This window comes from Typopeltis vanoorti, chromosome 4, assembly GCF_054136105.1.
Source record: "Typopeltis vanoorti isolate ZY-2024b chromosome 4, IOZ_Tvanoo_1.0, whole genome shotgun sequence".
NCBI classification, from domain to species: domain Eukaryota; kingdom Metazoa; phylum Arthropoda; class Arachnida; order Uropygi; family Thelyphonidae; genus Typopeltis; species Typopeltis vanoorti.
In genome coordinates, this window is record NC_143552.1 from 4,887,100 (window position 1) to 4,899,121 (window position 12,022).

Here is a 12,022-nt window from a genome sequence, read left to right on the forward strand (position 1 = left end):
CATGCCAAAGTGAATGACTTTACATTTACTGACATCCATTTTCCCATGCCCACAATTCCAGCCTATTCAAGTCATTCTGCAAGTACTGCATATCAGCAAATAGCTGTATGTCACTTGTCAAATCCTTCCCAATATCATTAATGTACAGATTGAATAACAATGGACCAAGCACTGATCTTCGTGGTACACCACTTGCTATTTTTATTTATTTATTAATCTTTGTACTGGTTATGGGCAGTACTACCCTTACATCATGTCAGACATCTCGTCCAGACATGATATAGGCCTAAGCCTTTACAAGTGTTTTACCCTATGCCTGTTCTAGTTATCATTGTAGTCATTCTCTAGTGGCAATGCCATGCCACCAGTGTGCCCTGTAGGGCCCTCAAGGAAAGAACTTTTATATCCTTCTGCATAAGTCCAAGCTGTTTTAAGTCCTTGTAACTATCTGCACTCCATACGCCATGTAAAGAGATGGTGGCACTGGTAAACGTCAGAGTTGCCCCATGCTCCTCCTATACCTTACTAACTAGATCTTGGTTATTTTTATAATAGTTTACTTTATTATTATGGCAATAGGCTAGTGGGCACCCTGTTCCCACCACCTGGGCATCAACTACCCAAATGTCACCATCTCTTTTAATCACTAAATATGGCTTATGCAAACCCACGGAGGTTCTATAACGTAGTTCCACCGCAGTCTCCCAACCTTTTGTTCTTAAAGCGGTTGTTCAGAATGGAGACCACGGCATCATGGCTCTGCATGTAGACCCCATGGGTGCGGAAGCAACACTCGGCTATATGAGACAATGTCTCACACTGTAGTGGCAGCCAGTCCTACAGTTTGAGTCGTCACTACCCCCATCGAGCTGTGCAGGCTCAAGTAGGCAGGGCATTGATCCTCGTCCTGATAAGGTCAATATACTCGAACTCAGGGAGGATCTGGTGCCATCCCCTACCCAATGATGCTGGGGAGGCACCAGATATGACTCTTTTAAAGGAGCACCATCAACAGAACAGTGCAACAGAGATGCCCACCTCTTGTGTTCTGCAGGTGCTGACTCGATTAAAGTACCTTGATAATAGGACCAGCCTTTAGCCAGCCTAAAGTCATCTTGTATTAATTGGCTATAGAAAGCCTCTCTGCAGATAGGGAAAGAAGATAGTTCTAACTGCGCAATTTTTGACAGCAGGCATGGGATCAGCCATCTAAGTGATGGAACCCTGAACCCACCATCCTTTACCCTTGCATGGAAATATGCAGTAGGAGTGTCAGGCGGCAGTTGGAGCCATGATCTCACGGCTGAATGGATAGCCCTGTCCATTCAGGACAGTACCGAGATATATGTCCTACCAACTTGTGGTAAAAGCGAGGTAAAACCTTGCAGACTCAGATCCCCTATATACCAATTTTTAATATCTGTCATTCAGCCGTCCTCTTATCCTTGCTAATATTGTATAATCCAAACCCATTTTCTCCAATGTATGCAACAGTCCACCATGCTGTATTCTGTCAAAAGCTTTAGCAAAATCCAAAAGTATCATGGTGTATCCATTCCCCTTGTCTAGTTCAATGGTAACATTGTTATAGAATGTGAGCAAGTTGCTAAGACATGACCTTCCCTTAGAAAACCTATGTTGTTCATTGCAAAGTAGAGATTCACTGTCAACCCATTTCTGAATGTGAGCCCTAACCAATTTTTCGAAAATCTTCACCACTACTCCTGAGATACTAATTGATTGATAGTTGGATACATCGGTCTTTGTACAACCCTAGTACAATGGAATTACCATACATTCCTGCAGAATTTTCCCTGTTCTGAGACTCATATTAAACAGCCTGGTCAAAGGCCAGTTCAGCTGAACACTCTTTTAGCACATGTGCTGATATTCCATTAGTCCATATTGCTGAATTCTTATTCAATTTTTGCAAATTGTAAAAATGCCCCCCAAAAAAGTTGGCTAGAGCAGGGGAAAGTGGACTTCCCACGGCAGTAACTTCTAGTTGGTTGTAGAATTGGTTTTGACACAAGAAATATCCGGAGTGCATTACGAATCAGAATAATTTTATGATATCTTGTAGGAAGATGTCAGTGAGTAATTGCAAACTATTTTTGGGAGGTACATTTATGAATAGAGATTCTACATTGAAGCTCACCATAAGATCAGTAGGTTGTAAGCCGACATTTTGGATAAATCGGATGTTCTATGAAAAAGAGACTACAAGAACATCAGTCTTATATTCTTTACAACAAATCCGATTAGTCTGGATTGGCACAACAAGGAATAGAGACAAACCAAAATATTCATCATCATCATCAAGTTATCTTTATAGAGGATATGATAATACTACATGAAAAATTTACATCTTTACTAACTTCCTATCTACAATTTTCCTCTAAATCAATTGTTACCTGTCAAGACTACAACATTATCAGATCTTACATTTCTATATTCTAAGGTACTTTTTACCATATCAATCCACTTATATCTTGGTCTTCCTCTGGGTCTTTTTCCAAGCAACCTAGCGGATAACACTAGTTTTGCTAATTTTTCCTCTCCCATTTTGTTTAAATGATCATACCACCTGAGATTAGTTCTGCTAATACATTCAGGGATGCTAATAATGTCAAGTTCTTTCCTAATATCCTCATTTTTAATGTTATATTGCCACTGATGCCATTTGTTCAAGCTCCGAATCTTTCTCAGGACTCCCACTACTGAGGTCTCTGGTCTTTGATCAAGTGTTTTACTTCAAACCCAGCTATCAGATTCATAAGTTAAAATTGGTTTGAACACTGTCTTGTATAGACTAATTTCTCTCTTATTCCATATAAATTTATTCAGTTGACTAAATGTCAATTTATTCAGTAGCTGAAATGTTTTACTTGCTCTATAGGTTCTCCATTCTTTTTCTTTATGTTGTGCCCATACACAAGAGGTTGGTTGTTCAACCTATAGTACATTAGTACCGTGTGTGGGTAGTGGATTGGGAAAATCCACTACCCATACACAATGCAGTTGATATTTTCAGTGCATCTGCCTATTTTCATTGTCTTTGTCTGGTTATTGCTGACCTTCAATACCATATCTATTAAAACAGTAATTGAATTTAGTAAGAAATTCTTGCAGATATGTATTGGATTTATTTAGAAATATAACATCATTCGCATAAAGGAAAGAGCTGACATTAGCATCTCCAATTTTGATATCAGGTCGAATACCACTTTCCTTCATAATGTGATCCATATAGATAATGAATAACAGAGGGGATAATGCACATCCTTGTCTGACAGCAGATTTAACATTAAATCATCTTCCTGTACCTCTTTCAATTCTAACTGCTGACTTACAACTCAAATAAAGACTAAGTATTGCTTGATATACGAAGGTGGTCTGAAAAGTTCTCAGCCTAACAATGAAAAAACTAATTTATAATTTCAAAATTATTTTTATTTTTTAACATAATCTCCCTTAAGACTAATACATTTATTCCAGCGATGCTCTAGCACCATTATCCCATCAGTGTAGTGATTCTCAGTAAGATCTGCAAAATAATCCTCTACAGCTGCAATAGCCTCTTGATTCGAAGAAAAATGCTGATCGGCGAGAAAGAGTTTTAGTTTTGGGAAGAGATAGAAGTCGGAGTGAGCCAAATGTGGGGAATAGGGTGGATGTTCCAACAATTCATAGTACAGGTCCCTTAATTTTCCCATTGTCAAAACACCTTTGCAGGCACATTGTCCTGATGAAACATGATTTTTTTTCTTCTGCAAATTGGGTCTTTTCTCATGTATTTTTTCATCTAGTATGGTTAAAAAATAATATTCCCTGGTTATTGTTTTACCCTTTTTAAGGTAATTAATAAACAAAATGCCTTTAGCATCTCAAAACACACCGATGCCATGAAATTTCCTTTTGATGGAACCGACTTTGTCTTCTCTGGTGCTGAACAACTGGCTTCTGCCCACTGTTTTGACTACTACTGTTTGGATTCTAGTATGTAACAGTGAATCCAAGTCTCATCCATAGTAATAAATTGACGCACAAAATCACTTTTAGTCTTGTTAAAACGGTCCAAGCGCTGTTCAGAGATTTTCATGTGTGAGTGTGTTTGGATCTGCTGTGAGCAAGTGCAGTACCCATCTTGTGCAAAGCTTTTTCATTTGCAATTCTTCATGCAAAATATATCCTACACGTTCTTTTGAAATGCCTATAGTCTCAGCAATTTCATGCACTTTGACTTGCTGGTCATCAAATACCATATAGTGCACTTGATCAATGATTTTTGGTATTGTTACACTTTTTGAATATCTTTCATGTGGATCATCTTCAAAGTTGGTATGGCCATGTTTAAACTTGGCAGCCCATTTCTTAATTGTCGAAAATGAAGGAGAAGAGTACCCATAAAATGTTATGAACTTCAAACAAATTTCTTTTTGCATTAAACTCTCTTTTATGAAGATTATAACAGCATGATACTCAATTTTAATTATTTCAAGGGATACAGCCCACACTTTTGCTTCACACAGCTGTATAAAACAAACTACTCGATAGAATGAAATAATTTTGAATGGATGCTTATGACAGATGTACCAACTTAGAAAAAAAAAATCGTGTGGATAGTGTTGCCATCTATAGTCAAGGCTGAGAACTCTTCAGACCACCATTGTAACGCCCACTGAGACAATGAAATTGTCAGGTTTTAAATAGCTTCTCTCTTGGCATCTTGTCACATGCTTTTTCCAGATCTACAAAACTTGAATACAGATCTTTGTTATATATCCCCATGATTTGTCAACAGTTTGTCGTAAAGTGAAAATCTGATCCTGACAGTCTCTATTTGGTCTGAATCCAGCTTGTTCTTCAGCAGTCTTCTCTTCCACAATCCTTTTCAACCATTGCTCAAGTATACTTGCATAAATCTTACCAGGAACACTCAACAGAGAAATACCTCTGGAATTCTAATATTCAGTTTTATTTTCCTTTTTATATATGGGTGCTATGAGAGCTCTACTCCAATCATCAGGAATTCGTCCCTCTGTCCAGGCTTTCTGAACTATGCAGTGCAGTCACTGTAAGACTCTTATACCTCCATACTTGAGCATTTCTGATCAAATATCATCTACACCAGCTGCCTTTCCACATTTCAGGCTTTTGATGGCTTTTTCTACTTCAAGGATGGATATGTATTCCTGATTACATGCTTGGTCAGTGTTTATTACCACTGTGCTGTCACTGACTGTTTCATTTAGCAATTTTTCAACTCCATACATCAAGGATATCTTTTTATCCAGTTTTTATGTCACCTTTATCATCTCTAATTCCTTTCACAGCACTCTTTCCTCCATTTCTGAGGTTCTTCAACAACCTCGAATATCTTGCCACTTTCTTGATATTTATTTTCTATGTTCTTACCAAAGTCTTTCCCTGACTTTTGGTTAGCTAGTTCTACACAGTGTTTAGCTTTCATACTTGTATTCTCTAAGAGTACAAGCTGACTTATTTGCCAGGAACTTTTGATATGATTTCTTCTTTTCCTTCACTGTCTCCTTAACTTCCTGTATCCACCTGGAGTTCTGATTTTTCTATCCTTGCAGACCTCACTATATACCTCTCTGGCTGAATCTGAGTCTCCAAGGTTTGGTTCCAGTTCTCAAACTCTTTCATTTTTTCTTCAATAATGATTGTGTATTTTAGTCTACAGTTTACATCCAAGAGCTGCTCAACTTTTATTCGCTTTAAAACTTTCTTACATGTTCTTCTTTTCAATATAACATTCTCTAGTCCAAAACTTGCCTACACAGATGTCGGTATAAATTCAAACGGCTATTGAAAGAGAGTGCTGAGGTCTTGGAATGACTGCCCATCCTTGTCAAAAATATGGGAAAGTTTGATCCGAATAACACATTATTATTATTATTTTTTTATTAAGACCTTCTAGATACTACATCTGTTTCTGATGATATCTTTAGTATGATTTTATGAATTATGTTTTTTGTATTACATTGTAAATTTATATATGTAATTTATTCTGCACTCTTATGTTTACCTTTCTTCAGTGAAATGATATCATGATTAGTGATGTAACGTAACTCGGCTCGCTCTAATTTTGAATGATCAACTGTTTGACTTTTACCTTGTAAAAAACTATTTTCTCTCAAGAGAGTTTTCTCTCTGATGATAGTGTGTTATTTTCAAACTGAAATATCTGGCAGTATATTAAATATATACTTTTCTTGTGCTAACGTGGAATGCACTGCCTGATAGTTGTGAGAGCATGAACGGTCAATGAGTGTTATAATAGACTTTGTGTTTTCTAGGGTAGGCCTCCCACAATGAGTCTTGTGACTCTATGGAGGCCTGAATCATGATAATAATAATATCACACTGTGTATGTACAGAGCATTTGAAGGGTTACAATGAACTAGTGGAATACCAAATTATTTTATTTCTTACACAGCAAGAACAGAGAATTTCAGATTAGAAAAGATCATAAAAAATCTTGAATTTCTCATGAAATATTTTTACCAATTCTGGCAATTGCAAATTTTAAAATTACAATTTTTTTTCCAGGAATTCTCAGGAAGCTATGGGGTACTCTATAATGATGAGGAAATCTGAAAAGTCAAGCTGTCCACCTGGACATATAGTGAATGACCAAAGAGGAAACTGGAAATCCAAAAGCGGATAGCTGACTATATGATGATAATTTAGTTAGTAGACTTTCTGTGTGCATTTATGGTATATTTGCCTATTTATCTGCATAGCTATACAAAATATTTGAGCAGAGATTTTATTTGTGTTAAAAATTTGGTTATCATTTTATTTTTCGTTATAAAATATAATAATCTGTAGTTCTTACCCTATATATATATATCACCCAGCTCTTGATGTTCTTAATGTTTTTCATATACCAACAGATAACTTTGAGTCTCAGTGGTTTGATAGGAAAACTCAATTTGCATTACAGACAATAATGAACTTTTTTTGTACTCTTTTCATAAGAATTATACATTTTTATAAAATATGTGTTCATATTTTCATTCATTTTTTTAAAGTTCTGCATTCTTATACCCGGCTTTTTAAGATGTGGGTGCTAAAGAAGCATTTGGCTGCAATAAGAAATCAGTTAAACAGAATTATAGAAAATCTTCAGGTAACTATTTTCAAAATTGTAAATTCCATAATTTTCAGTAAATGAATTTTCAGTTTATTAAATAAAAGTGATGGAATATATTGTCAGCAATCACAAGATACCTATGAATTATCAGTACACAGGACACTAACTGAAGTGAAAGCCAGATATGAGAATGAGAGAGAGATGTTTAAGTTCATAATGCTATAGTAGATGTGGAACTTACTGGATTATCACTTTTGTTGAGAGTAACTTCTCCAGCACATCCCATACTGGCAAAGAACCTAGTAAAATTATTATTTACTTTTGTAACTAAATTCTCAAGTGGGTGCAACCATCTTTCCTTCAACACTTCTATTTCTTTCTTCAGTTTTTTAATATCATTCTTCTTGTCATCTCTTTGCTTTTTCAAAATTTTTACATTCGATTCTGCTGATCGACATTCACTGATTATCTGAAATCAACAAATGATAGTGAACACTGCAATTAACAATTTGTATCTATTTTTGTGAAATCAGTTAAACAGAATTACAGAAAATCTTCAGGTAACTATTTTCAAAATTGTAAATTCCATCATTTTCAGTGAATGAATTTTCAGTTAATTAAATAAAAGTGATGGAATATATTGTCAGCAATCACAAGATACCTAAGAATTATCAGCACACAGGACACTTACTGAAGTGAGATTGCTTATAGACAAGAACAGAAATAATGTGCAGCAAGTGTAGTTATTTGATTTAGCATTTTAACAGTATTATCTTTAAACACATACTATGGAAAAAAATTATGAATTTATTATATCCATCTACTTGTAGTATTTTGCTGGATTGAATTATTTCCACTCTATATTTGTAGTGCTGCAGAAACATGAAGCACTATAAATAGTAGAGAATAGAAATAATTCTAAATGTTTAACAGAAGCAGCAAAAACTAAAGCCCCAGCAAGAATCTTCTAGAGAGAGAGAGAGAGAGAAAGAAATTATCCAATTTCATAATTAATGTGGCTACATTAATTATCCAATTTCTGGATAATTAATGTAGCCACATTGGTTGAAATCAAAGGAATAATGCACTGTTTCAGCCTATTCCAAAAATAACCATTCAGAATTACAGTGAATGCTTCACATAAGATCAGAGCCTTCGTTTCATTCTGTGTCAGGTGATGTTGAAAGGATAGTTGCTAAACTGACTTGTTGTAATCATTATATAAAGTAGAGTCAAAATATTATGACCATCCTTGTTATTTTACAAATGACCATCGTACCCTAGCAGGCAACATTTGCATAACACTGAAAACTATTATATATAATACTGGAGATGCGCAATGCATTATTCATTTCAAGTTGCTGACATGGGCAAAAGATGTCAGATTTTGAAAAAGTCATGATTGTAGGTTACTGGTTGCGCGGTGGCAGCATCCAGGAAATTCCCAATATTGTAGGTTGTTCACAGAGTGCTGTACTTAACTGTTCCAAGAGTGAAAGGATACCGGGCAGAAAAGCAGTTGCTGGACACTTATGCTACACTGATACCTTAAAGAGAATGCATATTGTCACACCAGGTGTGAGCACAGAGAAGAATTGTTGAATGGCAATGTTCCAACATATCTTCTTCTGTATGGTACTCTGAAGTAGGCACAGTTGATTACACCTGAACCCAAACACTAATTTCTAGCCATGATGTGTGAACAGGTAAGTGGTAAGGCAAAAACGTGGGGAAAGGAACTGCACCTATATCATGGTCCAGCAGAAACAGGCATGAGGTGCAAGAATTATGGTAATGGAAAACATTTTCTTGGTAATCTCTGAGCCCTGATACCTGTAGACCAAACTATGAATACTGTGAAATACTTATCCACTGTTACACTCCTGATAAGATACAATAGATAGGTGAGGGATGAGTCTTACCAGATAGCACAGGTGTGTTTCAGCAGAATAATGTACCTACTACATTGTTACTGGCATTGTTTTAGAAAAAACTGGAACATGACAGTGACTTAGTATTACCATGGCCACCAAATTCACTGGATATGAATTCCATATATATGTCCAACAAAGATCTTAAAGAGACAATACTATATGGTGTAGTGGCAGTTCTAGTAGTAAAAGGAGCCTACAAACTACTGGATGGTGGACAAATATCATTTTATACATTTCAGCATGTGTTAAAGGATAGAGGTTATTCACAGGAGCAAAGTTCTCCAAATGTATAGTTCCACTTTTTTAATAAAAAAACAACAACTTTTATTTCATTATTATTTTTTTTTTTTATGGGAACCCATCCATGAGAGGTAAGATAACCTATAGTGTACTGTGATGGGCAAGAAGGAACTTGTTTGCCTTTACCTTGAAAAGTTGTGAATTATATTCCTTGGGAAACAAATAAGATGGCAGACTGTTCCAGAGGGCAGTAGTGTAGGGGATGAATGAAGTAAAGGAGAAATTGTTCTGTGAGTTTGGAGATGCACTGGGAGGAAATGATTAGATTCTACATGCATCTGAATGGATTTGAAAGAGAGTGGGAGTATTATTGACACCGATTCTGATGAACAGTGGTGTAAAAGTCTTTCTAGAAGAGTTTTGCAGCCACTGTTCATCAAAGGCCATAGAAGTCTCTGTTTATTTATTTATTTAATGTTATGGCTCACACATGAAAAGTCACATTGCATTAATCCTTAACATATATATACATAATAATAGACATATGTACTACGATGAAGAGCCAAGAGGCTATTTTTCCAGCGTTGTAAATTAAGTTAAGGGCATAATAAATCCCTCATTATTTTAAAGCAGGATACGAAACTCGGAGATCGAAATCTAAGCGTTTCATGCCAAAGAACTATCGGCGAGTCCAAGCGTAAGTCAACACCTGGGTAGTATAACACCAGGGCAACTCGGAGCAAGCTCAATCACTATCCTTAATATTTTCTCATAATGTAAAACACAGCTCCTAGGAGATGCATTACTGTTTTACATTATGAGGAGAGGTCACTACCCAGACCGGTTTCGACCTTTATTGAGGTCTCAACAGTGAGTAGGTAGACCTGGAATACCAAGGTTTAAGTGAACAGAACTTACATATACTCCTACTAACGAATTGCCAGACTGGTGTACCCATATATTTTTATTACTATGATAAAGAGCCAAGAGGCTATTTTTCCGGCGGCATAAATTCAGTTAAGGGGATAATAAATCCCTCATTATTTTAAACCCAGATATGAAACTTGGAGATCGAAATCTAAGAGTTTCATGCCGAAGAACTATCGGCGAGTCCAAGTGTAAGTCAACACCTGGGTAATACAACACCAGGGCAACTCGGAGCAAGCTCCATCACTATCCTTAATATTTTCTCATAATGTAAAACACAGCTCCTAGGAGATGTATTACTGTTTTACATTATGAGGAGAGGTTACTACTCAGACCGGTTTCGACCTTTATTGAGGTCTCAACAGTGAGTAGGTAGACCTGGAATACCAAGGTTTAAGTGAACAGAACTTACATATACTCCTACTAACGAATTGCCAGACCGGTGTGCCCATATATTTTTATTACTATGATAAAGAGCCAAGAGGCTATTTTTCCAGTGACATAAATTCAGTTAAGGGGATAATAAATTCCTCATTATTTTAAACCTGGATACGAAACTTGGAGATCGAAATCTAAGAGTTTCATGCCGAAGACCTATCGGCAAGTCCAAGCGTAAGTCAACACCTGGGTAGTACAACACTAGGGCAACTCGGAGCAAAGGTGGAGCAAGATCCATCACTATCCATAATATTTTCCCACAATGTAAAATGCAGCTCCTAGGAGATATATTACTGTTTTACATTATGAGGAGAGGTCACTACCCAGACCGGTTTCGACCTTTATTGAGGTCTCATCAGTGAGTAGGTAGAGCTGGAATACCAAGGTTTAAGTGAACAGAACTTACTTATACTCCTACTAACGAATTGCCAGACCGGTGTGCCCATATATTTTTATTACTATGATAAAGAGCCAAGAGGCTATTTTTCCGGTGGCATAAATTCAGTTAAGGGGATAATAAATTCCTCATTATTTTAAACCTGGATACGAAACTTGGAGATCGAAATCTAAGAGTTTCATGCCGAAGAACTATCGGCAAGTCCAAGCGTAAGTCAACACCTGGGTAGTACAACACTAGGGCAACTCGGAGCAAAGGTGGAGCAAGATCCATCACTATCCATAATATTTTCCCACAATGTAAAATGCAGCTCCTAGGAGATATATTACTGTTTTACATTATGAGGAGAGGTCACTACCCAGACCGGTTTCGACCTTTATTGAGGTCTCATCAGTGAGTAGGTAGAGCTGGAATACCAAGGTTTAAGTGAACAGAACTTACTTATACTCCTACTAACGAATTGCCAGACCGGTGTGCCCATATATTTTTATTACTATGATAAAGAGCCAAGAGGCTATTTTTCCGGTGGCATAAATTCAGTTAAGGGGATAATAAATTCCTCATTATTTTAAACCTGGATACGAAACTTGGAGATCGAAATCTAAGAGTTTCATGCCGAAGAACTATCGGCAAGTCCAAGCGTAAGTCAACACCTGGGTAGTACAACACTAGGGCAACTCGGAGCAAAGGTGGAGCAAGTTCCATCACTATCCTTAATATTTTCTCAGAATGTAAAACGCAGCTCCTAGGAGATGTATTACTGTTTTACATTATGAGGAGAGTAATAATAAATTTAGTTTAATCCTTTATCCAAGTGTGAGCAAACAAAGTTTGCGCCTGAAAGTATCTTCAGGACTGGGTTAAGGTGGTACACACCAGGGCAACTCGTTGCAAAGGTGGAGCAAGCTACCAACACTCCTATCCTAGTATCTCCTATAATGCAAAACACATCTCCTTGCGGAT

At 36.7% G+C, this 12,022-nt stretch overlaps 1 protein-coding gene across 2 annotated transcripts in view; it reads right to left on the reverse strand.

The window, feature by feature from the left end:
- SMC5 (structural maintenance of chromosomes 5) overlaps positions 1-12,022 on the reverse strand; it is a 752,645-nt gene that overhangs the window by 132,676 nt on the left and 607,947 nt on the right. For both annotated transcript variants that reach the window (XM_090391623.1, XM_090391622.1), the window contains exon 21: positions 7,365-7,592. In XM_090391623.1, the coding sequence (XP_090247749.1) occupies positions 7,365-7,592 (228 nt within the window). The remainder of the gene's footprint in view (positions 1-7,364; positions 7,593-12,022) is intronic.